The sequence below is a fragment of the Orbicella franksi genome, chromosome 1 (assembly GCF_964199315.1).
Source record: "Orbicella franksi chromosome 1, jaOrbFran1.1, whole genome shotgun sequence".
Taxonomy (NCBI): Eukaryota; Metazoa; Cnidaria; class Anthozoa; order Scleractinia; family Merulinidae; genus Orbicella; species Orbicella franksi.
The window spans coordinates 29,678,307-29,705,529 of record NC_138145.1 but is presented as its reverse complement, the minus strand read 5'-3'; the positions used below and the strand labels follow the sequence as shown (position 1 = coordinate 29,705,529).

At 38.7% G+C, this 27,223-nt stretch overlaps 2 protein-coding genes across 2 annotated transcripts; one reads left to right on the top strand and one right to left on the bottom strand.

The window, feature by feature from the left end:
- Positions 1-7: 7 nt before the first annotated feature.
- On the bottom strand, positions 8-14,061 carry LOC145501812 (alpha-aminoadipic semialdehyde dehydrogenase-like). Its single transcript, XM_081481205.1, has 20 exons — positions 13,844-14,061; positions 12,193-12,246; positions 11,125-11,190; positions 10,332-10,412; positions 9,430-9,553; positions 8,912-9,044; positions 7,752-7,796; positions 7,499-7,576; positions 6,596-6,653; positions 6,008-6,047; positions 5,794-5,835; positions 5,291-5,385; positions 4,869-4,953; positions 4,172-4,251; positions 3,680-3,706; positions 2,974-3,090; positions 2,394-2,491; positions 1,678-1,751; positions 1,358-1,433; positions 8-782 (listed from the first exon to the last, which is right to left on the bottom strand). Exons 1-20 carry the CDS (start codon positions 14,042-14,044, stop codon positions 728-730), a joined length of 1,629 nt encoding a protein of 542 aa, XP_081337331.1. The 5' UTR covers positions 14,045-14,061; the 3' UTR covers positions 8-727.
- A 68-nt stretch (positions 14,062-14,129) lies between these two features.
- On the top strand, positions 14,130-18,701 carry LOC145501840 (fructose-1,6-bisphosphatase 1-like). The gene is made up of 7 exons (XM_081481226.1): positions 14,130-14,219; positions 14,514-14,694; positions 15,429-15,684; positions 16,177-16,317; positions 17,039-17,179; positions 17,800-17,919; positions 18,221-18,701. The coding sequence occupies exons 2-7, from the start codon at positions 14,531-14,533 to the stop codon at positions 18,398-18,400; spliced, it is 1,002 nt and encodes a 333-aa protein (XP_081337352.1). The 5' UTR covers positions 14,130-14,219; positions 14,514-14,530; the 3' UTR covers positions 18,401-18,701.
- Positions 18,702-27,223: the final 8,522 nt, after the last annotated feature.

The following is a 27,223-nucleotide window of genomic DNA, read 5'->3' as shown; positions in this document are numbered from 1 at the left end:
AATAAATGTTCTAGACTACTGATCATAAATTTGTAGGCTTTGCACACACAAGAAGTTGCAGTGTTTTCACTAACCTATTATACTAAGTCTTGATTTTGGTTGCCTTTGGCCTCCTTAACTTTCTGTCAAAAAATTTAAGTTCTCATATATGATAGCCTTTAAAAGGAGTTTTGTACCCATTTTCATGGATTCTTTAATTTTCAGTCACCATTTACATGTACATGTATCAATGGCCATGTCTTCAAGTTCCTGAAGTACGTGTAGTCAAACCTCCACAATGACTAATGGCCACCACTCCCCAATGGTCACCTTTCTTTGTCAAGGCAAATGACCCACACATTCATTCTTATTTTAACCTCTCTACAATAACCACCTCTCCACAACAGCAACAGCCACTAAATAAAATAATCCTCTGACACTGGTCAGTTAGTCAATGACTGACGAACGGTGAAGACAAAGCCCCATTATTTATTGTCACAGGTGACAAAAGTTAATCCATACTGTGCGTTGTTGGTCTCTGTCTCTATTTCGATCAAAATTCTGCACCCCCCTCCCCCCAAAAAATACAGGTTTGAGTGTGTCATATTACACCCCTACCTCCCCATAATGGCCTCCTCTCTACAACGGCCACCTTCCTCTGTCCCTAAGGTAGCCATTGTGGAGAGGTTCAACTGTATTCCTTTTACTTAATGAGACTAAAGTTCACAAAGCACTACAGGTACACTTTTTAACCAAACTTGATTCCTTGGGCAAGGGGAAGCTCTTTACTGAAGTTTATTGTACTGAGGAAAGAATCAACAAGAATACTGTTAGTGACAAAGAAAGCAATACACCTCCCTTGTTCTAGACTGTATCTAGACTGTTAGATATGGCAATTGTTGCTGATGTCATTGTTTACATTTTGCTTCAGATCACCCTAGATAAAAGTTTACTCCAAGATTTAAAGAGCTTCTGAAACTTGATCAATTTATTACTAGTGGCGAATATTTACATTGTTTGCGTGTAAACTGTTGAACAAGATATGTGCTTAAACAGGGTGCAAAATTTCTTTGCAGAATATTGAGTTTTTAAGTCAGTGTCGCAGACAGACAGTATTTATTCACCGTGCTCATATTTCTTGAAACAGTTGATTGTTCCATGCCTTTTCCATATTGAGAGCTTACATTTTTGCAGCTCATTCGGAGACTGAAGTGCTTTTAATTATGTTAGTGCGGCAAATGTTGTAGACAAAGGTTCAATCCCCTTTTTGTAGCGTGAGAATTTGCATGAATGTATCATTGGTCAGCTAGAATATTGCTACATTTGGCTGCAATCAAAAATTAAAGCTGATCAGAAGTAAATCTGTGAATTTTTTTACCAGGTTGACCTCCTCATGTAAGCTTTCCATGCATCACTTCCAGATTCCCGTCCTCCTCCAGTGTGTTTCTCACCGCCTACCAAATTAAAATAAGAATTATAGTTGAATGGCCAAAAGCGAGACTTCAAAAGACAGAGGAAGAGTTGTGCCACTTTATTACAGGGATGTAACTAAGTTAAAGCTAAGCGGCTCAGCCGGCTTTTCTGCCCCCTGCATCTTCAAAATTACCCTGCAGTCTTTTTTTCCTAGTGACAATTGACAGCCAGCAATAAGCTAGCTTTTAAGTTGCTTTATCATTCACTCATACTCACTGCACTTACCAAATGCACCTCCAATCTCTGCTCCACTTGTTGGAATGTTGACATTTACAATTCCACAGTCAGATCCTAAGGGACTGGTTAAAACACAACACAAAAAGCATTTACAACAGGGTCACTTGATCAGGCATACCAATTCGGTTGGCACTTCAAAGACTTGCAAGTAAGGCCACTGACTTATGAGGTGAACTTAAGTCAGTGTAGACATCTTACTGTAAAGATGCCATGTAACTTAACCCCAGCTGCCAATAGGAGTGGAGGCTCATAGGAACAAGCATACAGCTGTGTCTTGAAAGGTTACCCTGCCCAATTAGAAGCCCAAAAGCGCATACAAAAAAATGCCTAAAGGTATTCCGCATAGAGGTCCTTTACTGTTGATTGATCAAAGTACAAGGTGTTTCATCTAAACTAAAGATAGCCCATGAATATACAATTCATATTATTATGATTTCCTTATACAGCACTGAAACACTGTGGACTTTGATCAAGCAACAGTGAAAGTTAATTTAGCACCACCCATGATACTCTTCACTATCGGTGCCTACTATTCTATGATTCTGTAGGACAACCTTTCTGGAAACAACTGTTAGGGTGCAAGTGGAAACATTTTATTTTCCCTGTCTGAGTATGTAAGCCCTTGAGCCATTCAGCAAGGCTATGCTAACCAGGAGGGAATAATGCATACACATATATCCTTGAAGTTCTGTGCTATACATTACCCCATCCAGTTAAACACTTTGGAGATGTCCTTTGTGAAAATGCTGCTGGAGAGTCCTTGTTTAACTTCATTATTGTAACTGACAGCCTCTTCAAAGCTCTGAAAGTTTAGAACCACAAAAATTAGCACCAAGAGAAGGTTCAGAATTTTGTCTTGATTCAGCATGGGGAGCCCCATTTAACTAGTTCATTTCTTGCAACTTCAGTTTGCCCAAACCTTACAAAACTTTTTAACTCTTAAAGCATTTAAGTCACAGTTTGTCTAACAATCAACAATCAACCTTTATTTTAAAACGATAGTTTTCAAAGCTACAAAAAAGCTTGTGGGGTCGTTTAACAAGGGATCTCATGTGCTAATGGACTCATACAAATTTACAACTTTCCTAAAAACTTAGATATATACAATAAGTAAATTTAACTAAACTTCATGTGGATTGCTATATTTAAAGGGTCAATCTTATAAGGGTTATACACAATGTAAAAGACCATATTCTACAAACAAGCTTTCCTAACAAAGTCACACTTTTATTAAAAAATCATATTAATTATTTTTAATCAATCAATTATTTAAAATAATAATACCTTGCATTTGAGCACATAGAGGAGTGGTACAAAGGATTCCCTATGCACGATCTCTGCATCATGAGAAAGACCGGTAACAATTGTAGGCTCCACATAAAAGCCAGGCCTGTCAAGTACCTACAGAATCAAAAGGTGGCAGTTTGAAATTCCATTCTCAAACTCATTTAATAATTTATCAAGTTTAAACAAAGGAAACCATGACCCAGACAATGTTTGGATATCTGATCTTAATTAGCGTCGATTTTTACCATTTTAATTCTCTGTTTTTTCCTTAGTTTTAGTTTCAATTGAGAAGATATATCAAACACTCAAGACTGCAGTGTTTGACCACATTTCCAGACACCTTGAAGTTTGTCAAAAATACTCCGCTACGTGTCATATTTTCTAATCTCTTCTCAGTGTCTGGAAATGTGGTCAAACATGGTTTTTTCTATTTGGTATGGTACATAACAATATTTAGAGAGAAAGCCACGTACATCAACCTTTAACCTGGGTTTCAGGTGGCCTATGGACCCACCACTCTGACTGAATTGGAATTGTGGGCTGGAATGAAACCCAGGACACACTGGTGGGAGGTGAGTTCTCTCACCGCTGGCCACCCCTGTTCCCCATACACAAGGCTTTGTGTATTGCTTCTATTCTGAATGTAGGGATAAACAGTTCTTAATACAAGTGTAGCAAAGAAAACAGTGGTAACTGATCTTACCTTTCCACCACATTCAATGCTTCCTCCCTGCATCAAAACAAAAATGAAAACAACACAACTTTAAAACAAAACTAAGGTTAAAAGTTACAGTAACTTCATTCAAAACGGTGGCAATTATTTTTAATTACTGTATATTTAAGAGGGCCCCAAGTTTATAAGTGGTGTAACTATTAGGTGTCTACCATCTATAAAGATTGATTGATTGATTGATTGATTGAACAAAGATCTTTTATCTGACAATCGGCAGAATGTTAACCAATTCTTGACCAACACTCTTCTAACAAGGTAATGACCTGGATTATTTGATTTTGCTAAGGGAAGAACAAGGAAAAAATTAAGCCCCCCCCCCCCCCCCTGATGTTTCCTTTTAGAAATTTGTGCTTCTGAAAGCCCCCTCCCTTCAAAATTTTCAGTATGGGGTATGGAATGGGTATATAATTATGCACTATACTTTCTAAAACCACGCAATCATTATTTACTTAATGAGCCAACCTGTTTCTGGGCGTCATCAACAGCCTTCTTGAAAATATCAATTGCCATTTCAGAGTGGACTGGTCCATAGAGAGTGTCCGCTGTGTATGATGTAGGAACTAGTTTGACTTTGAAAACTTACATTGTGCTTTTAAAAAGGATTGCTTCTAGCCTCTCAGGAGTCTTTTCATATTAACTGTTAAACAGCTCAAAATAATGTGTATACTGAGTAGTGGCTTGATCCTTCTTACTACATATCATTGTGTTACAAATTGTATGGGTAGCAAACACTCATGTATGAATATTGCACATCACCAAGAAAGAAAATGTGATGATAAACATGAGGAGACTTGGACAAAAACAATGACTGACAGTAACTTGGATCTACCAAAAGAAGTGATTTAACTTGAAAAACTCAACATAAATAATTGAAAGAAATCTTAGTCTTAAATCTCACAATAAATTTGTTAGAATGTCAATAGCATGTTTGAGCAACAACTGATCAAATCCCTATCCCTATGAATTTCTATAAAACTCTGTCTGGGATCATCAGAATGGAAATATATAAATGTCTGTAGTTTTCATTACATTCATTTTGGAAAATTCTACAAATGGGTGAAGAATTGCACATATAGAAAGAGACAGACTGTGTGGACTAACTAACCCTCTTTGCAATCCAATTTTGCACAACACTCCTGTTTTTGGTGCTTGGCCTTACCTTCTAGAGGATCGCCTATTCTGACCTGGGTGTAGGCCTTCTTTAAACGTTCCACCACCTCATCATGGATGTCTTCATGCACAGTCTGCAATCATCATTAAAGAAATTGCAAGATTTAAGAATTAACCTCTTCTTCTCGCAAGCAATGAAAGAAAAGTATGTATGGCAATGTGTTATTTGCTCTTACTAATTTATTATTGAATACATGTTAGTAACTTACATTAATCTGTAATATGGGCTGCACAGATATGCCATAAGTTGACAGACAACATAGGATATTAATCAATTATCTAATGATTGAACATCTTACTTCAAAAATTCACTCGCACACTTCCAACTTTCAACACCTCAGTTAGTAAACCGCAAGCAGTTCAGTAACAATCATGAGACTATTTTGTCAAATGTGGATGAATGAAAGTTACCAGTCTTCGTGTCGTGGTACATCTCTGGCCAGCAGTGCCAACTGACGCAAACAGCACTGATGGAATGGCAAGATCTAAATCTGCATCATTCATAACTTAAAAGAATTAAAATACAAAGCAGTTAGAAACATTTGTGTGCCTGACTTTCAACATAATCGTGTATTATTAATTAAAACTCAGATTGCATGACTGTAAGCAAATTGTCATATTTAGAGAGGACCTTAACTGGTTTTCTGTGCAGGTCCTCTCTCCTGGTCAAATTGGAATTTAGAGTGTTAGTTTTTGTGTTAATTACATACATTGGGTAAACTGGTTGAGATGTGAAACCTGTATGGTGCATTCCATACACATCTGCATGTAGATTTTTTCCTACAAATTTTACTGACAGAGACATTTGATTTGAAAATATGATTAACATAACCTTAATTTATAAAATTACCTGTACCATATTTATTACCATAATTTATTTACATAACTCTTTTAATTAATGAACAGTTTTATACCAATAATGGCATTGTTTCCTCCAAGCTCCAAGATTTTCTTTCCTGTAAAGGTTTAAAGTAATAATTATTCTTAGATGTACCTGTCTAACAACCTTTAATTAATTTAAATGCAATTAAAAAATCAGAAAACCAATTGAAAGAAAAAAACAGCAATTCAATAAAGTAATCTCTTTTAAACCATTTAACCTGAAAGCTTTTTCCTTCAGCCACTTACCAAATCTGTTTTGCACTGTTGTACCAACCTTCTGACCAACCTATTTGCAACATAAAACATAAAACAAAATTTTAAGGTCATTCACATACATCACTGTGATATTAGGAAACAAACTTACAAACAAACAAAGGTGTGGCTTACTAAAGCCCTTTAAGAACAGGGTTTCTTAAACAATAATGGCCGGTGAATTCTGCAAATCCTTTGCTACATCGTACAATATACGTGCAATAAATTATTGTCACTGATCAGGATTATCTAATATTGACCGTTAGCCCTTTTAGAAAACACTGATGTCCTTACTAGCCTTTTTTAACAAACACACTTCGAAAAGTGATGTGGACAACAAAATGGCAGCGTCTTGTGCATAGTGTCATTCCCCTCCCATGACTGTCGCATATGTAAGTATCTGGGATGATACAAGGGATACTAGTATCCATAGGCTCAATTCACATTCATTTGGTGATGACATTAATGAGAGTTTGATATTTAATATTTTCTCTTGTGTTATATTCAAGCCAACCAACTGTCTATTTTAAAGGCCCCTGTAATGTTTACATAATTAAATAAAAATGTAATTTGACGTTTTACCGGTGTGCTGCCAGTAAAAGACACCAGGTCAACTCTCTCATCTTCGGACATAGCTTGACTGCAAATAGAGATCTCATTTAGATACACAGGCTACTAACAACAAACACATAATGCATAACAAAGTACGTATATTAATATATGATAAATATGAAAAACAAAATAAAGGTTTGAACTGGTTAACCATATTGCAGTTACATACACAACATAAGGATTTGCAAAAATAAGACCTGGAGAAATTTAAAAAAAAAAAAACAAGTTGTGTACTTCATAACTGTAATGATCTCTAATGAGTTTATTTTTATTATAAGCAATCGTGTGAGATATTATTTCTAGAAAAAGAAAATTCAAGTTTTATGTAACAGACAATAGCTGCTGCAGCGACCATATTTAACCATAAAATTGTGCAAGATATTCTTAATAGCAGATGTAAAAAGACAGACAATGAGATACAGTTACTGAAAATACCCTTTTACTGCAACCAGTATACAATGTGTGAAATCAATCACTTCTCAATAAATAATAATTATTGAATATAGCTTCTCAAACTCATTTACGTGTTTTAATTAATTCATCAAGTTTGAACAAAGGAAATCATGACCATGATGGTATTTGGATATCTGATCACAATTAGCATAGAATTTTACGATTTTATCTCTCTATTTTCTCGTTAGTTTTAGTTTTGATTAAGAAGATATATCAAACACTCAAGAACAGTGTTTGACCACATTTCCAAACACCTTGAGGTTCATCAAAAATAATCCACTACATGTCGTACATACTTTAAATTCTCTTCTCGGTGTTTGGAAATGTGGTCAAACACTGCCTTCCGTATTTGACATATTACTTCTCTTCTAATTCCTCAAGACTAGCTAATGGTGAGTAAATCAAAGCAGTAATCCTTACCCAATGTCAGCCCCTCCACAGACCAGCGAGCATACAGCACCTGGGACTGAGTTATGAGCTAAAACTTCACTAACAATCCTGTGAAACAAAAACAATTAAGTTGTAAGTACTACTTGGCACATTTGGGTCTAACTTCATACAAATTATACCTACTATACAGTACTAGTAATTATTCAGCAGTAAAAAGATTGAAATGGCTTGAAGAATTTTAAACGAAAACAAATCTAAACAGGAACAAGTATGTACTACTTACTTTGTGACAGCAACACTTGTAAGAGGAGTTGATGGAGCACCTTTCCTGTTTTAAAATATAAAACATGACTTTAAATAAAGAATCTATACTAAATAGATTAAATAAATATATAGTAAATAAATGAATTGATTAATTATTAAATAATTGATCCAGTGGTTGCAATTGGTTGATCAGAGAATCACTTGATAGATGGATCAACTAATCAATGAATCAATCACTCATTCAGTGAATTGATTACAATGAGCAGGAACTTCTGTTGTGTGGTAACACACTGACAGAGTGAATGTCACAGCGTAAACCAATCAAAAACAATCAATCACTGAAACCTGACTGACTGACTGACTGACTGAATGAATGAACGAACGAACGAAGGATGAACAGATGGATGGGGGAATGGACGAACAGACAGACAGATGGACAGACTGACTGACTGATTGACCGACTGACTGACTGACTACTGAATGAATGAATGACAAATTAACGCCCAAGTCGCTAGTGGAGGGAAGGTTCCTACGAAGCCTGGGGGCTGCAACTGCAGTCACATCCCCAAGGTGCTAGAACACCCGACTGGCCTGCCCAACCCGCAACCAAGCCACAAGCCTCCTACGCCAAGCCCCCCACAGGCACCCATCACACTCAAGCCAGATGGCACTGGTGGAAAAAAAAAATGCTGAAAAGAGGGGGGGGGGGGGGGGGGATCGGGAGGGAATGCCGAGAACCGCTAAACTATAATTCAATCCACAACACCACACTAACAGAGCAATGGACACACTGTGAGCACATGGGACGACAACACACATACTAACCAAAAATACCGCTGGACAATGTCAGCCCCAGGGCTCTCACGACCATATGACCGCTGTAAACGCTACAGAACGCACCAAACGCTAAACAAACGCTAACAGATGGCCAAGGCAGTAACAAACGCTTACAAAAAAACGCTACTGACCAGACTAGCTCCTGGTCATAAACTATGTAAAATTTTCTTGAACTATATCAGATGGCCAAGGCACTATCAACCACCAATAAAAATGCTGCTGACCAGACTAGCTCCTAGTCGTTAACTATGTTAAATTTCATTTAACTATATTACACAAAGATACACACTGATAACATTAAATCTGTGCATTCATTTTTTAGGCAATTTTACAACAACCTACCAAAGATTAACATTTCCACAGACCATGCTGACACTACTGTTCCAACCAAAAACAGCCACAGGAAAATTAAATGCTGTGATGATGCCTACCAAGCCAACTGGATTCCATTGTTCAAGGAGAGTGTGACCTGGACCTGATGCAAAACAAACACGATATAATAAGAGTGAAATTCAAGATAATATTGTGTACTACACTATGGTCTCTGACTGTGGAGCTACTTCTGTGAATGGAAGTGTTGTGCTTGCTCTGATCTCTCAATCTTGCGCTGGCTGGTGCTAGAAGATTTTGTTACTTTTTGCCATTGTAGTTTTTACATTATGTGTTGTAAGTCAAACTCTACATGATTTCAATAACTAAAATCGCAAAAAATCAACTTAGTCTTGTATTTTCATTGGTCTCTGTTAAGTGGACACACTCTATAAAAAAAGACACCAGTAAAGGCCTTCACAGTGACTGATCTGCACAATAGAAGTTCCACTGGGCTGAAAATAAAGTTAACAAAAAGTGAGATCTCTTACGTTCTGAAGGCAGTACTTTTCCATCAATCATCCTGGACAGACCAACAGCATAGTCACAGATGTCCACATACTCTTGAACCTCACCAATACCTTCAGGCTTAATCTTCCCAACCTCAAGAGCAACCTGTAAAATATGAATTGCCATTAACCCTGCTCATTGTCAAAATATGTGCACATACATGTATAATGCATAACAGTCTTGTAAGCACGCTGTCATTGATCATTGTCACCCCCAGCTGCAGGGGAGCATAGGGAATCCACCAGTACCTTCCAATGCACACCGTTCTTTGCTAATGCTTTGGCTCTCTCCTAGGAGTAGGCCCCACTCTTTCCAACTCTTGCAGCATGCACCACTTCTCCTCAGTTCACTTGCCAGTTGGGCAAGTTTGCTTGCCAGGAATAGAGTCCTCACATTCCAACAGCCAATCCTTGTTATAGACTTCAGTTGAACTAAGTTGATCAGCTTTTGGGTGCCCAGCTGGGTTTGACCCATTGGTCATGCTTTTTATCAAACTTTAGCATGAAGGCTCTACAAGGATAGGCTAATGACTCACTGCCAGCAACTAGAGAGGCTTACATCTACAATGTGCTTGATGTCTAGTAAGTTGTACTTTGTAAAATCTAAGGCATAGCATGGTTTGCCATCTGGATCAAACCATGAGATTATTGACACTGATCACTGTTCAGATATTTGGGATGTAATTGGCTGCAATAACTGTGGACTGCACAGCTTGATTTGGTAGGTACCGTCAGTTTTTATTTTCTTATTGTCATTTTTCTTTTTCTTTTTCCAATGTGCAAGAATAACCCTGCATGCAAATTTCCCATTGATCCGATCCAAATAACTATCTAGGATAAAGCAAACATTAAAACATAACCCTGAGTAAATGCATATTACTCACCAGTTTTCCAAGGTTTTCCAGGTTATCTCTCAATGCTTGACCAATCTGTCGAACAATTTCTCCACGCTTTGGTGCAGGTGTCTTAAGGTAACAAGGACACATTTACAGCATGTACATAAAAATTAAGTCTTCATTACTTATCATTAAAAGCCACTGCCTGTAAATATGGAGAATCTGATGAAAGGCCAGAAATTCGAATGTTCTTTTATTGTGTCAAAAACACCCTTGTGGTGAACTTTTTCTGAAATGTACTTTAAAAGTTTCAGGAAAGTTCGAAAGACCGCTTAATCAACCAAGATGGCTGATGGAATTTATGCAAAATTGCGCATTTTCATCAGGCCAGTACAGAAAGAGGGGAACTTGCCTGGATTTCATACTCACACAGTTTGTAATTTTCAGGTTTGATCATTCCTCTGAGCTTAAAGTCATCTTAGAGTAAATTTGCTTTGTCTACTTCCTGGCTGTTTGAAAAATGCAACTATCGCAATTTAATTTACATGTAAAATTTCAACTGATTTTAGAGGGTCATAACTCTTCTAGTATATGAATCTTAAAGTAAGTAACTCTTAAGTAAGTGGCTCAGTCTACATAATGTGAGAATAAGACTTGAAGCAAAGAATAATTATAATTATAATTATATTTATTGTGTTGAATATTTTTTAGTCCAGCTTAGTAAAATTGTTAAAAAAAAACAGATAAACAACTACTGAAAAGAGTAGAACATTGTATGTCCTAACTAAGCCTTAGAAGATTGTCAAAAACATATATCAAACTACAGTTTCTAAAGCCATACCATTGCCCAAGTTTTCCAAGCATCCTTGGAACACTTGACTGTTTCATTGTAGTCTTCCAAAGAACCCTGAAAATTAAGTTACATGCAACATATATCTTGCTTTGTACTGTGTCCCTAGTGTAACTTTTAAAAGATCCTACAGTTTTTAACTGATCAAATATCTGATACTTCGAAGTCATGCAATATGTCATTTCAATTCCCTGGAAGAATTTCTACTGCAGTCAATTCCCAGCAAAAACACCGCAGTCTTGCCTTTGACTATTGTACACTTTCAATTTCCATTCATCAAATGATGTAGGTCAAGGGCAAGTAAAAAGCAAAATAATATGGTTACGTAAGTCTACATTACTTTCATGTTTTATGTTATTTACATCCAGATCTAAACACAGAAACTCACTCTAGAACCACATGATTGGGATCAGGCAATTTATTTTAATCCTACACATACAAGCAACACAGAAAATGATTCTGCTAATTACGATCTTTGAATAAACTACGATAAAACTAGGGGCCCATAGAGAGCCTGTACAAGATAATTATAAATACATAAATTACAAAGATTATAAACACAACGAAAATCATTACTGCCATGGAAGTGGGTGGGCGGGAAAGCGAATGCTGGTAACTTGAAAAGCGCGAATAATAGATAGCTATTGCACTATTGGTAGAATGATATTGATGTATGCCAGATCCAAAACTAGGTTACATACTAGGTATTAAACGATACTACAGTTATTTTACTCTAAAGTATGTGGTGGAATTTTACTGGCTTGCTATAGTCTCATGACTTTGCAGTAAAGTTGCTCAATCAACTAAAAAGGCTGTGACCTTTGCCTGAACCCAGCTGTGAAACTAATGAGTGGTTGTCATGTCTAGATTCATATTACTGGTATTAATATTCAACTTCAGATATGCCTTGTGGTGAATGGAAATCTTAATACTACATGCAGGTGTGGTGTACGTACAAGTATTAAGCTTCATTAAAAGCTTATTTGTACATGTACAAGTATTTTATCAAGTACAAAAATATTGAGCACAAAACAGCCTCATTGAAGACTCTATACTTACTTGGCGGACTCTTGCAATTGCCCGTCCATTTGAAGGACAAATAGACGTCACCATCTACAAAAAAAGAGGTAGGTAGGTAAACTATGTTTAAACATGTTTGCTCCATAACTATACAATATAAGAAACAAAGCTGATTTCCACAAGGGACGTGTGGCTATACTAGGAGGATTAAAACTATATACAATATTTTACTGTACATAAATCTGACCAAAATCACAGAAACATGCCAGCAAAGAACTCAAAGACAATCCCAAGTGCTTTGACCACCCCCACCCTCCCCTGGCTAGGAGATTGGCCTGTCATGCATGCACATGGCATGTACCTCTTCAGCAGGGTCCGGCCTGTCAACAAAGTCAATTTCAAAGCTATTTAACAATGAAAACTCAAGTCTAGCTAAGTAAAGGTGTCAGTAAAAGACACCCTTTGCCCTGCTTTTGACAGCTGGACACCAGCAAACCACTGGGAGATAGGCCAGTGCCTGGGCCATGCCCCCTGCAGCCCGGCCTTGATGGAGCCCCCGCTAGGTTTGGAGTAGCCGGTTAGGCTTGGGCTCAGGTGCGGCATTGTGTGTTTAGCCACCCTGCTATAACATGTTGCAACGTATTGTGACATGTTGAGTGTTATTGGCTCAAATTTGATCATTTTCAAACTTGTGCCAACAACTCCCAACACGTTGCAACAATGTTGAGCCCAGCAATGTTGCGATATGTTGCATTGACATGTTGCAATCATTTGGCTGGAACTCTGCAGACTTTTGGTGTAACAGTTAACACTTAATGACTGGTCCCGAGGGGAACAGTGAATTTTGTTTCCCAAGAATCTCAATGTTTTCCAAGACAAAGTCGAGGGAAACAAAATTCACCGTTCCCCAAGGGACCAGTCATTAAGTGATTTGTTACATAGCAAAACAAATGGGTCAAAAACAAATTTAAAGCAAATATTTTTGAAAAGGCACTGAGATTCCAGCGACAACATCAGACCACCCACAACTGCACCCTCTGATCACGTGCAACAGCGGTCAACATTTTGCAGGTAGCAGTGAACTGTTTCCCATTTGATGTCACAGTTTTTGCAATGTTGCCCGCTCATGGCATTAGGCAGGAAACGGTTTCATTGTTATGTCATGTGACCATGAACTAGCCAATGAATGGGCATGCTGCAGTGGCAGATCCAGACCTTGAGCTGAGGGAGGGGCCTGGTTTTGTTTTACTTGCCCTGCCGGCTTTTCTTCTTTCTGTCATTTCTTCCTTTTTTACCCAAAATAACGGGGCTCCTGGACCCCCCGGGCCCCTCCCCTAGATCGACCACTGCGCTGTAGCGGGAAAAACACCAGCTATATAACAAACAGGATTTTTCTTCAACAAACAACAATTTAAGTCTCCAAGGATAACATGTTTTTCTTTCTACCATAAAAATGTAGCCTTAATTTAATCGTTCATTCAAAACTGGTAAAAAAAAAAAATTCTCACAGAATCAGGTGCGCGTTAAATAAAAGTGACAATAAAAAGCCGGGTATTTAAAGTGGTAAGTTTAAAACTGATAGTTTATCACAGACTAAACGGCTTAAGTGGCCCTTTGCCCCACTAGGGGATATAAGGCATGATGATGACGATGATGAAACGGCTTAAGTCAATTATGCTATTTAGCTCACCTCTCCTCTTGCGCTCCACGTGCCGTTGAAAACACCATCATTTTCGGCTTTCAGACCGAGATCTTTCAGCCAGGCGTACTTTTCCTCCTCGATCAATAAACTACCACCCTGTGCAGAGCAGAAAGAAGCCCTATTTAAGCCTAAATAGATGGCACGAAATGTAAAAACTTTACACGAGAGTTGATGCAGTCGTACCGCCATGTTGAATCCGAGATGAAAAGAACCCACGTGACTATTTGGAGGCGTTAACAAGGTGTGTGCCTCGTACCCAGATCGTCTTCTTCCTCGCTCGGCGGGACTGTTGAAGTGTTTGAAGCCACGTAGGATTTCGTGGGCAATCAGGCGGAAAAAGGAAGCTTCATTGCGTGTAGAACAGGTAAAAGCCGATTGTGTAGTTGTTATAAAGTTATTTTTGAGTATAAATACTCCAAATTCGCTGCATTTATGACCGGGCTGAGGCATTAGTTCCTCAAAATGTGTTGCAAGAGAACTTTCGCTGAAGACCAAACACCACTAAATGAGCCACGTAAATTAGTTGACTGTCTCCTTACTGCAAAAACTCATTTAACTTAAGCTTATTAACAAGTCTTTAGTGTATGTGTTGTTGATGTTTAATTGTTCCACTATGACAATTTGTGTATAATAACTCTTAATGTCTTCTCTTCTACAGATATTCTACTTCATATAATGGGTGACATTGACACAAACTGCATGACCCTCACTCGCTTTGTACTGACAGAGCAGCGAAAGGTTCCCGGGGCGACTGGAGATCTTACTCAACTGTTAAATGCTATCTGCTGTGCTATCAAAGCAGTTTCCTCAGCTGTGAGGAAGGCAGGAATTGCTCAGCTGTAAGTTTGTGACTCAACAAAAATTTACGGAAATTTGACAGTACACAGTGTATATTGCATCAGTAGTTAGTCAGGCGAAGCATCATGAATGGACCTTGTACCTTTACCCTTTCTTGCAACTGATAGCCAAGTCATGTGGTGGTAATAAGAGAGTTGCCAAGGCAGGGATTGTTCACTCACAACCGAAGAAAATGAAATTTCCTTGTCAGGCAAGCTTAAATTAAGGGAGCATTTCTTTGGGATGATCTGGATCAGGGTCAATGATCCAAGATCACATCAAACTCCCATAGTGGTGCTTTATAGAAACTGATGAATCCACTCCAAGGATTTATTGCTTCCTTTGATGTACCATGATCTGAGTGATTGGACCAGTCGAATCATCCCAAAGGAATGCACCTTAAAATAAACAACTGCTGAACAAAAATCATCGTCAGTTGTGGTGATGTGGGCATAATTTGTCATAAAAAAAGTTGTTTAAATCAGCAGTGGTCATTTGATACATCAAATTCTTACCAGAGTCTAACCATTGTCGACCAGGAAACACAGAACACCTATAATCATGGGATACTATTACCCATCATTCTTTGGAATGAAAGGTTTGGGCCCAGGCTCTTAGGTGTGTGTCACATGAAAATGATCTGGATACAAGAGTTATGTAGAATTAAAAGGGGCACTGGGGTTGAGTTTGTAAATTTGTTCAAAGGATGAGATATTTGCATTTTTGTTTCTTTTAGATATGGCATCGCAGGAGACACAAATGTATCAGGAGACCAACAGCAAAAATTAGATGTCATGGCAAATGAGCTGTTTATTAACATGCTGAAATCCTCTTATACAACATGCCTGCTGGTTTCTGAAGAAGATGAAAAAGTCATCGAAGTAGAAACTGAAAGGCAAGGAAAGTACATGGTTTTCTTTGATCCATTAGACGGCTCATCAAACATTGAATGTCTTGCCGCTATTGGCTCAATATTTGGAATTTCCAAGAAGGTAAAAAGAAGGTTTAAATACACAGAGTTTGGTAACACTTAGGGTGTTCAGGAGAATAAATCCCACTTTTTTTAGCCGTAAAGGCCTCTTTAAGGTTTGCGTATGAATAAATGATAAAAATGTGGCCATACATCTAAACTTTATGCATAGAAGAAGTAGTCAGATCAATTGCAAAGTGTTTACCATCATTAAAATTATCGTTGTGCATACTTGTCTTCTGTTTAAAACTGAATCTTTTAGAGTTCATATAAAGGCACAGGCAGATTGCTCTCCTTAAGGGACTTTATTCATATTTTCCACTGAGCATCCCTGATCCTTTAATGTGGAAGTCCCCCCTGAGGCAGTAGGTTTAATCTTAGTGCTTGATTCAAAAGTCTTGCCAAATTCCAGTACATCACTGGTTAGCAATTCCAGTATAATGGTGTCCTAGAATTTGAATCCAACTACAACTTGCTTTGAAGCTAATTACCACATTATTTTGAACTGTTGTAGACTCATGATGGTCCACCAACGATAGCTGATGCACTCCAGCCAGGCCGGAATTTTGTAGCGGCTGGGTATGCTCTTTTCGGTAGTGCGACAATGGTGGTGATCACAACTGGAAATGGAGTTAATGGATTCACTCTTGATCCGGTATGTTAACCTTACACAGTCCCAGAAAATATGCGTACCTATGCTAGGGAAGGTCACTGGAAATTCTGAAAGAGAGGAGGGTCTCAAAAGCCAACACTTTTAAAGGGAAGTTTGAAGCTGAACTGGGATGTCTTAAGGGCTGGAAGAGATGGAAAATCTAGCCAAAACCTCCTATGTGGAGGGTATGGATATACTTTACAAAAACACATTATCAAAAGTAGTCAGACCTTCAATAGTCTTAGAACATGATAAAGTTGTCAAAGATATATTTTAAAAACAGTCACTGATAGCAAGTATATGACTGTTTGTGTTACCAAAAAGGTGATTAAGGTCACTGATCAAAAGGGTTGGCCTAAGTAGGGCATGCATGTACAAACCATTGTGAAATTTTATCAGTCACATGCCATTAATTCCATGTGCACCATAGTTGCCAAGAGCAGTTTATTGAAAATAAATCTTTTGAGTGATAACTAGAGGCTTGCCTTTGTTATGAGATAGCTTGGAAAGGGGTTTGAATTCCCAAGTGGTAGTGGACTTCAGGTGGAAAACCTTGGAGACTCCAAAGAAGGAGGGATGCCACCAATAAATTAGCCAATCAGGATGAGATAAAAATTCCATTGGGGTGGGTCCATGGCAAAACCCACCAGCAGGGGTGCTATGGATGTTTTCTGGAAGTATGCAATTCATCTCTATTTGATTATGAATTCCTTGTCTTATTCAGTCCATAGGTGAATTTGTTTTAACCAATCCAGATATTAGAATGAAGCCACGTGGAAAGCCAATATATAGCATAAATGAAGGGAACGCATGCTTGTTTGATGATGCAGTCACTAAATATCTAGAATCTATCAAATTTCCAAAGGTGAGGAGGCTGGAACCCTTGTTATAGACTATGAGTAGCCCCTCTTTCTCTTAGTCTGTCGAGCAACTTTCGTATGCTTCTTGCCCCCAGGAGTTTGAATGGCCATTTTTTTCTCACGGTTTTCTTTTGTGTCGTACACAATGGACTAAGCGAAAGAGGGACTACTCATAGTCTAGGCTTGTTATGACACAAGGGACTTGAACTCAGAAGATCTGTTGTTTTCTACCTGAAGTGCTTTGCAGACTAAGTCTAAAAAGCAAAATGACCAAAATGCACCACTGACTTTTCTAATGGATGACCAGTTTTACAGTCTATTATTTTTTACATCTTCAGGGTTGACTATTGTTAGAGTACACTACAGCAGCTAATTTTTTCTTGCAGCTTTTCTCACAACTTTGTTATGTTGTTGTAAGACTAGTTGCACAAGATGGCAATGTTGCAAGCTTAGTTATAACCCCCCACCCCTATTGAATAAATTATTGTATCATAATGTTGTCTCTGAAACAATCATGCAGAAACTATTAATAGTACACATGTCCTTGATTCTAACAGAGACCCAGAAGTTCTGATTCTTCTTTGCATAATGCTATTTGATGTTGTTTAAATTTTTGTTCTCGTAGGATGGGAAGACTCCATATGCTGCTCGTTATGTTGGTTCTATGGTGTCAGACATGCACAGGACGTTAGTGTACGGAGGAATTTTTATGTACCCTGGAAACAAGAAAAGCCCTAGAGGAAAGGTTTGTTGTACAAAGTTATCTGACTAATATATATCCTGAGAAGAAATGGACTAGAAATTAAATTTACTTCAAATTTGAGACTTTCGTGTGTTTGAAAGAAAAAGGCTACCTCACAATGTGTTAGACAAACACGCTTAACTTTTGTTCTGGGAAGTACAATTGTCTAAAATGCAATTTAGAGTCTAGAAATAAAATTAGATATAATACTAAATAGAATATTTTAAGTGGTCATCTAAGCACTGTTTTCACTTGTGGTATTAACTATTTATCAACATACTTTCTGTTTCCTTGTTTTTGATAGCTGCGCCTGTTGTATGAATGTGCACCAATGGCATATATTATAGAACAAGCTGGAGGAATGGCCAGTGACGGCAAACAACCAATACTGGATGTCGTACCACAGAAACTTCATGATAGATGTCCTATCTTCATTGGTTCTGCTGAAGATGTCAAGGATTTCCTCAAGTTTAACTCAGCATAGATGCTATAAACACAGCTAGCTAATTTTCTCGTCCTTATTAATAATTTAAAATTTTCGTTCCATAGTTAGAAGGTATAGGTCACTTGTAATTCCTATAAATGTAGATGTATTTGTGGGCATAAGTGTTTTCTAAAAATGAATGTCGCAGAAAAACAATATAGAAAAAAATCCAATACTTCGTATTTGTGAAACCGATCCCTGGTTGTTGATAACCAAGTCAGCCGTTTTAAAGCAGTTCGTTTATTTTGCTATTTATATTAATATTAAAACGCAAACTCTCATAAACCATTCTATTTATAAAACTAGTGAGACAATCTCAGATAGTGCAGAGCGCAATTGATAGCTCTGGTACAGTAGTCCCATAAGTACTCACCCCTACTCGGTTCACTTCCGGTTTGTGTCTACCTTGGTAGTCTGCTACGGCTTTTCCCCTTTGCAGTGTGTATGTTTCAAGGTTGTATTTTCATTCAAGGTCCAAACATTACGCACAAATTAATTACTACTGGTGCTTTAAGTTGATTTTCGTTCATTTTAAATTCAACAATACGCTGAAGCAGCAAACGTGACAATTTAGCTCTTCACGCCAACTTTGTAACTTGATACTTTTGTTTTCCTCGCAAAGCCATGTAATATGAAACCCTTGTTTTCTCCAAAACATACGGAAGATGTCCTTGTTTTTTGGAGATAAATGAAAGAAAGTTAAATATCTGATGTAGTGATGAAGAAACGGAACAGAGACGATGTTTTACTAAAAATGCAAATTTTTACCGATGAACAAGAACTAATTTAATTATCAGATAGTCACGAAATACCACTTTCTTTTTCTGTTGCCACCTTTGTTGTTAACAATAAAACAATTCAAAATTAACACACAACGATATTGATGGCTGAGAAGCTTTTCAACGAAAAGTATTGAAGATAAACAACGCTACTTGGCCGATATGAATGAGTCTCCTCAAAGACTGATTAAATTAATTTGCGCTTTCATTAGGTGCCACGGCGTCTGCAGCAATATTTGAGCATTTTCCTGGTTTCTTTTGTTACAAATTCACAATTTGCGGAGTATTAACGCCACTAACTTGAGAACTTTTTGGTCTCTCTTACAGACACAAGGCAAGAAATAAACAAGTCGCTAAGGAGAAGCAATATATTTGAACTCTGATAAGCACACTATTGTAGATTGAAAACAGCAGATGATATTTGTTGAACCGACCTGTTTGTAATTCTAAAAGCTACGCAGCCACAGTAACGTTTCACTTTTGCAATAAAAAGGGACAACTGGCGCTACCTGAAAAATAACTGCCGTCCTTGGTCGCATGACACGATATATAAAATACTGCGTGTAAAGATAGTGTATAACACTAACAATGCTAGAACGCATGCGTCTTACATGTTGAGCTCTACCATAAGGAAAACCACTCAACATTTGTGCGTGATTCCGTATGCAATGTATCCTTCACCTAATATAGAAGCCACGAACCCTAACTAATCTACGCATGCGTTTAGGGCAAATTAGTTTTGTTCTAAGGAGAATGGTACCACAAGGAGAGCAAGGGGTTACCTGAAACAAATATATAGCTTTGCGATGTTCAAAGTTAGCGACGGCGATGGAATGTGTTTTACGTAGAGTACACATGTACCTTTCCCACCCTACTCCCATTACTTCCTTGCCTCTAGACTAATTAATTAATTGAAATTAATTAATTAAACAAACATTAAAGTTTACACCTTAGCGCCATAGGGCCATAGGGCCATAGTGCCTTAGTTCCTTAGCGGCAGGCAACCCCCATAACCATCCCAATAGTGCACTCTGCACTAATGAGTCTTCTTAGACAGTTAAATGCAGAATCCATTGTTCTTTGATTAACGCATGAGTCAGGTAGAACTGTTTACCCAAGCCTTGGGTAACAGATTGTTATACGTCTTATTTAAGGCCCGTGTTTGTAAATAAATGCTGATTCAGCGACATACATGCCATTTTTCATTCTAGTTCATGTCCAAGTTCTAACAAACACCGTCAGTTTTGGTTTACTATAACGCGAGGCTCTGTCAATGACAAATGATCATACATGCACTCAGTCTTCTTTTCTTTTTTCTGCGAGAATTTGTCGCCCTGTATTATATAGCTTCAATCCTCAGCAAGAACTTTTGTGTCAGGATGTTTGGAGGGGGGATTCGTACCACGGTTGACGGAATATCTCCATAAGTTCTGATTTAGCTGACCATCTTTCTTGTCATTACCAAGTTCCTGCGCGCGCTCAATCATTTCGGGGCAACCTGAAACTCGATTGTTGTTTAGCGACTACTGAAAATCACTTTTCATGAAAAAAGCCCTGTTACTTTACAATTTCGACCTCGAGTATATCAGAAAGTTAGGATTAAATGTCCAGGCACCTTTAAATCACACTTTTTTCATGCAAGGGAAAAAGTATTCCATGTAGCTTCTGTTGAAGTGTTAACAAGCATGCGCAGTCTTTGGAAAACTAAAACTTCCATGCACAAGCAAAGCTAGCAGCTAAGATCAATCCAAATTATTTACAGGTGTGGAAAAATTATATTAAAAAACTATATTCTCCCTACTAACACAGTCGTCTCTCTCAACCCGCCCGCTTTCGTCCTTATTTTTAGGGCGGTAATGTTTCGGCACAGGGTTCTGTCACTTAAAGCTACTCGAGCTTGAACCTACAACTCGGTCTACCGCATCACTGCGCGAGTCAGTTTCGACCTCGGAAAGTGATGAGGTCAATTGTTGTTGTTGCACATTTCTTAACGGGGACTGCCGAGGTTGTTGACGCTCCATATAATTGTACAGCAATCTGCTAATGTGCGCTTTGACCATTGCGACCTTTTCAGCTTTCTTCCCTCTATCCCTTTACTCCCTAAGAGTGCCAAATGGCACACCCTCATAATTTGTGAATATTTGAGAGATTTTATGAGTTTTTGCCGCGAAAATTGTTTTGTTAAGATATACTCATTGAAATTAAAAAAATTTGACCCCTCCTATGTAAGACTTGGTTGACCACCCCGACATAGCCTCTTCCAGGCTTTTAGTCAGTTAGGGCGCAGCGCGAAAAACGTCGCCCGAAAAAAAAAAGCGCGGCAAAAGAACGCCTGTTTGCAAACTGAACAAGAGGTCTTTCCGCCCACTTATATACCGCCTTGGCGAGGGGGGTGGGGTTCGGGGGCAGATGTTATCTTCGGAGTTGGTTAAATTTTCAGTGACAAACATTAGGGTCCATGGCAACGGGGTAGTCTATTGTTTGTCCAACCAACGAAAAAGTGCCAAATAATGATACCGGTTGAGTGGACTAGGTCAAACATTTTAGCTTATGCGCATGCCCGGAATTGAAGTTTTGCTCAATTTTGTACCTAATCCTCGAAAAATCTCTCCTTTTAGTTAAAAAAAAGCTTTTTTAGCAAAACCTAGGCTTACTTTGCGTCATGGCAGCTAAAAAACCTGACTAAACGGTTAAAAACGGTATTTTTTTGGCGAAAGTTTGGTATTCAAAGGGTTAACGAAAAATGTGCTCCTTATCATTGTCAGCCGCATTCAGGTGGGAAACTTGGAGCGGTGTCAGCTGGGAATAAGCACGTCGCTCGCGCTCAGCAATTTTATTCGGCAAAAAAATGCGACGCTTAAATCAAATCAGCCGAACTTAGTCATTCGAGTCGACTAAAATTAGTATTTGATTCGGCGCATGTAAAATGCGACGTTTAAAGCGGGCCTAACTCGTTAGGTGGGAGGGTGGGTCACCAACCTCTTCGCTTTCGCGGCCTCGTGTAGAGTGATGGGGTGGAACATGTGTAAATTCTTTTATACTATCATTTACATAATCCCCAGGGTATTAATTACCAATGTAAATCAGTTTGCATAGAAACAAGTGAAAAGCCTCGAAAACGAATAATTTTTTTTGCAGAAAATACTAAAATCTTCCCAACCGAGTGCGAGCGACGTACTGGGGCCCAGGTCGTGGCGATTCGACGGAGGGCCAATATTCCCCAGTACAGCTGGAGCAAGCTGAATTAATAAGCAGTTGTTATATGCCACTCGGGCCATGCTTGTTTATTTTTCTGAATATTTTTATGAATGTGCACCAGTGAACAAGCTGGCTGTGTCAGCGATAAGTGATCATACATGTACTTGGATTTCTTTTATTTCCTTTTCTGTTTGGTTTTGTTCACTTTCGGTTGTTTAGATGTACACACATCTTCCCACTCCCTTTCTCCACCTTAATCTCTTAAAAAAAGTCTAGGGTTGAATATTTCTCTAGGTATACTATAGAAACAAGAAGAGAAATTTGCCAAAAACAAGGTAGAGTAAAGGGCGAAAAATATCCTCTCTTGCTTGGTCCTACTAAAACTCACATAAAATCAACATGATCCATTGAAAGAGACTGGTATTGATATTCTAAATAACCCAGGAATCCCGATAGGTATTTCTGTCATTTCTCGAGAAGACGGAGTAACACCCAAGTGTTTCGATACAAATTGGTTGAATTAGTTTACCCTGTGATTTATGTTCGATTGCCGTTAGAATGGAAATTGCCATTAGAATGGAAATTGGCGCTAGACGAGGAGAAGCTGTAGATTACGGAATCCTAGGAACTGTATTTGAAGCTCTCGGTGACTATGACAAGGCCAACGAATACACCGAAAAAGCACTTGCGATCAGAATAGAAATTGGCGACAAGCAAGGGGAAGCGGAAGATTATGCAAACCTAGGAATTCCGTTTAGATCACTTGGTAAGTATGCCAAAGCTACAGAATATATCGAGAGAGCACTTGCCATCAACAAGGAAATAGGAATGAAGAAGGCTGTTGTTATGGAAACCTAGGAGCTGAGTTTTTCTCTCTAGGTAAATATGCCAAGGGTAAAGAAAACCTTGAGAAAGCACTTGTTATCGTGAACGAAACAGGTAACAGAGGGGGACAATCCCGATGTTAGGGATTCCTAGGAAATCTTTTTTGCTCTCTTGGAGAGTATGCAAAGGCTGCAGAATTTCTTGACAAAGCGCTTGCAATGATAAAAGTAATTGGCGACAGAGTGGGGCAAGCCGAAGCTTATAATGTTCTAGGAAATTTATTTTTCTTTCTTGCTGAATATGACAAAGCTGATGAATGTGTAAAGAAAGAACTTTAGTTCAGGATAGAAGATGGTGAAAAACGAAGGTGGGCGTCATCTTGGGAAATGCTAGGAGCTGTGTATTACAATCGGGGCGACTGGGCCAAGGCTGTAGAATGTTTGGAGAAAGCACTTACGATAAGAATAGAGACTGGTGACACAATAGAACAAGCGAAAGACTGCGTTTATATCTGAAATGTTTTTCAATCGACTGATGAACCTGTCAAAGCTGAAGAATATTTTGAGACAGCTCTTGAAAATAGCATAGAAAATTGTGACAGACAAGGTGAAGCCACATGTTATGAGAAACTAGGATTTTGCTCCGGAATCACTGGAAGAACATTCCAAGACTATGAAAGAATATCTGATTTTGAGAAAGCACTTCTCAGAATTTGAAGTTGGTGACAGAGAACGAGAAGCCAGATGCAGTGAAATCTAGGAACGGCATTTTTTCGTCTGTGTCAACTTGTTGAGGGTAAAGAATGCCTTGAAAAAGCAATTTCGATACTCCAAGAAATTGGAGACAGAAAAGAGGAAGCATTACGGAAACCTGTGTTGAAGTCCGCCTTGGTGAATATGTCAAGGCTCAAGAATATCTTGAGAAAGTGCTTTTGATCAGAAGAGAAATTGGCGATAGAGAAGACGAGACAAACATTTACGGGAGGCTAGGAAGTCTGTTTCGATCTCTTGATGGACATGCCAAGGCTAAAGAATGTCACAAAAAGGCGCTTTTGATTAGGCAACGAGTTGGCGACAGGCAAGGAGAAATGGCAGATTTCTTAAACCTATAGGAGCTGTGTTTATCTCGCTTGGTGAATATGTCAAGGCAAAAGAGCATCTTGAAAAAGTACTTGCGATCACAATAGAAATTGGAAGGAAGGGTAGGCGTCATGCTACGCAAGTTTCGGAGTTCTTTGTCGACATCAAGAGGAATATGTCAAGACTAAAGAATATTACGAGAAGGCACTTGTGATCAATATAGAAAATGGTGACAGACAAAGAGTATTCATATGTTAGGGAAACTTAGGAGCTGTTTTGATATCCGTTAATGAATTCGCCAAAGCTTAGGAGGACCTCGAGAAGGCAGTTTCCATGTGCAAAGATATTGGAGGTCGCGAAGGAGAGTTTATGTGCCATTGTCACCTTGCGCTCGCGAAGTTATGGGGAAAAAAGATGGATGAAGCCTTTTAGATACTGCTCGGGTGCATTAACGAATTCGAGGATTCGCGGGATCATCTTGGAGACAATGATGAATTTAAGATATCATTTTTCGACGTGTATTGTTCGTCCTACTTGCCGCTCAGTGGTTTGCTGTCCGCTAAGGAGTATCCCTGTCTAGCTCTTAATGTGGTTGAGCTGGGAAGGGCCAAAGCCTTAGCTGACCTATTGTCTACGAAGTATAGTGTGGAAAGCCAATATCCGTTAGCCCGCTTTCATGGTTTGGTATTGAAAGAATCATGGAAAACGAAAGGAACTGTACTATCGCTTACATTTCTGACTTTTTTCAAGATTTATATCTTTGGATTCTCAAGGCAAGAGGAATCATTCAATCTCTAAGAATGAAAGCAATCAGAGACATTGTACATGGCGGAATTAGACATGGACTTAGATGACTTTTTTACATCGAGTTTCAGGAGCTTTTACTTTTCATCCGAGGAACAGTGCGAAGATTGATCTTTAAAGGTTATTCAATCGAAACCTTTGAAGAAGATAACGTTGCCACTCGTCGACTTTTGGTGGAGGATGAAGAAAACCTAATATCCAAACCAAGCCTTCTTTTGTGTTTCGAGATGATCATCGCCCCTGTGGTTCACTTACTCCACGAACCAGATATCTTCTTTGTTCCTGATCGCTCTTTGCACAAAGTTCCATTTGCAGCGTTACACGACGAAAGTGGGACGTTTTTATCAGAAACTTTCAGGATCCACATTATGCCTTCTTTGGCGGCTCTGAAGCTCATTCAAGACAGTCCTGCAGACTATCACAGTCAGAGTGGTGCACTGCGGTGGTTGATCCTGAGGTTGGTTGGGTACATTACAAGGGATACCTTGGGAAGTTATCACCACGGCTTTGCGCAAAAAAAGAAGCAGGAACGATCGGGCAACTGGTTGATGCTCAGCCTTTGTTAGGACAGGAAGCAGCTAAGAAGGCGGTGCTTTAAAGTATACATTCAGTGAGTCTGATGCATTTTGCTGCTCGTGGTGATGCGGAAAGGGAAGAAATTGCTCTTGCCCCTCAACACACAACTAATGACACTCCAGAACAAGATGATTCCCCAACCTATGTCTGACATTGCTCAAGTCCAGCTGGGAGCTAAACTGGTAGTCCTGAGCTGTTGTCACAGCGGAACTGGACAGATTCGATCCGATGGAGCTGTTGGGATTGCCCGAGCGTTAATTCTTAGGATCCGGTGCACACTCGGTGTTGGTGGCACTGTGGGCCCTACGAGAGAGTGTAACAGAACAGTTCATCGGAGTCGTTTTTACGAATACCTTGTACGTGATGTAAGCGCCAGTGAATCTGTTCACAAAGCAAAGTGGATGCGGCGTAACGGCTATTCTCACGTGGCATACCGGGCACCATTTTTACTGATGGGAGATAACGTGACGTTTGAGTTTGCAGGAAAAACGATGAACATGGTACTGATGGTAAGTCGAATTAATATAACAAGCATTTCATTTCATGAAAATTCTGTGTATTAGATCAACCAAATTAAATAGTCCTTGAGCATATTGATATCAGACAAGCAAATTTCGCCACCAAGCTTCGCTTTGAAAATGCAAATTGTAAATTTATCGTGGACAAATTTCCAAAGCAGCAAAGATGAGAAGAATACCCTCGTAAAAATAGCATGAAGGTACCTGAGGGAGAAAATTTCTCTCAAACGAAGCTTGGTGGTGGATTTTGAGCGTGTGGCGTAATCATGCATAAGAACTATTGAAACTAGCTTCCCTTGTTACAATTGGGAAGGTCAATCAATTTGGACGTCAAATTGGACGTCTAGTTGGAACCCATACAAGCTATAAAGATTTTTTGTTGTAGTTAATGTATGGAATAGATGGCGGATTAATCGCCATTAAAGTTGGCGTACCACCGGCATTGAGTGTTGTTCATCTGTGGTTCAGTCTTGACCAGTCTTGACTGTCTATAGCGTTGGCGAATTCAGTTGTAAACTACTCGTTTTCTAACTGACAGAGCAGTTGTTGATATACTTTATCTCCTTCTATTGTGTTTTAAGAAGGAAAAGCAGATCAGTAATTACTCTAGTTGGATGTGAAGCACGTCTGAACTGAGGAGGATGTGCTGACCATCTGTTCAGTCGTACTGCAAAACTTGTACAAACCTCGGCGAATCATTTTAATTCAGTGCTATTGTCTGAAAAGGGTCTATACACAAACAAGTATCAGACATTGTTATTAAACAAGTTTAATGTGTAATATGCATGTAATTTTAAAACGCCGTAAACTTTCGAAAGTAACGACCCTCGTTACCGTCCGAAATTTTTTAGCATCCGAAATTCAAAGCGTCAGAAATATTTACAGTACAGTATAAAACCTCGAAGAAGCAGTAAAACTATCATTTTCACATATGTTTCAGTCTAAAACGTGTTTCGTAGGCGTAAATTTACGTTAGCTATATATGTTTCGGCGCAGTGTCCGAAATTTTTGTCCGAAGTGTGATAAATAGTGTCCGAAAATTGA

Bases quoted from the DNA above. Each gene is read 5' to 3' on its own strand.
- LOC145501812 (XM_081481205.1), bottom strand. From the start codon at position 14,044: ATGGCGGTACGACTGCATCAACTCTCGTGTAAAGTTTTTACATTTCGT. The intron at 5,836-6,007 runs GTAAGTGGCTGA...AAACCTTTACAG, and splicing joins AACAGTGCAAAACAGATTTG to GAAAGAAAATCTTGGAGCTT. The intron at 3,091-3,679 runs GTAAGATCAGTT...TTGATTCTGTAG, and splicing joins GCATTGAATGTGGTGGAAAG to GTACTTGACAGGCCTGGCTT.
- LOC145501840 (XM_081481226.1), top strand. From the start codon at position 14,531: ATGGGTGACATTGACACAAACTGCATGACCCTCACTCGCTTTGTACTG. The intron at 16,318-17,038 runs GTATGTTAACCT...TGTCTTATTCAG, and splicing joins ATGGATTCACTCTTGATCCG to TCCATAGGTGAATTTGTTTT. The intron at 17,920-18,220 runs GTTTGTTGTACA...TGTTTTTGATAG, and splicing joins AGAAAAGCCCTAGAGGAAAG to CTGCGCCTGTTGTATGAATG.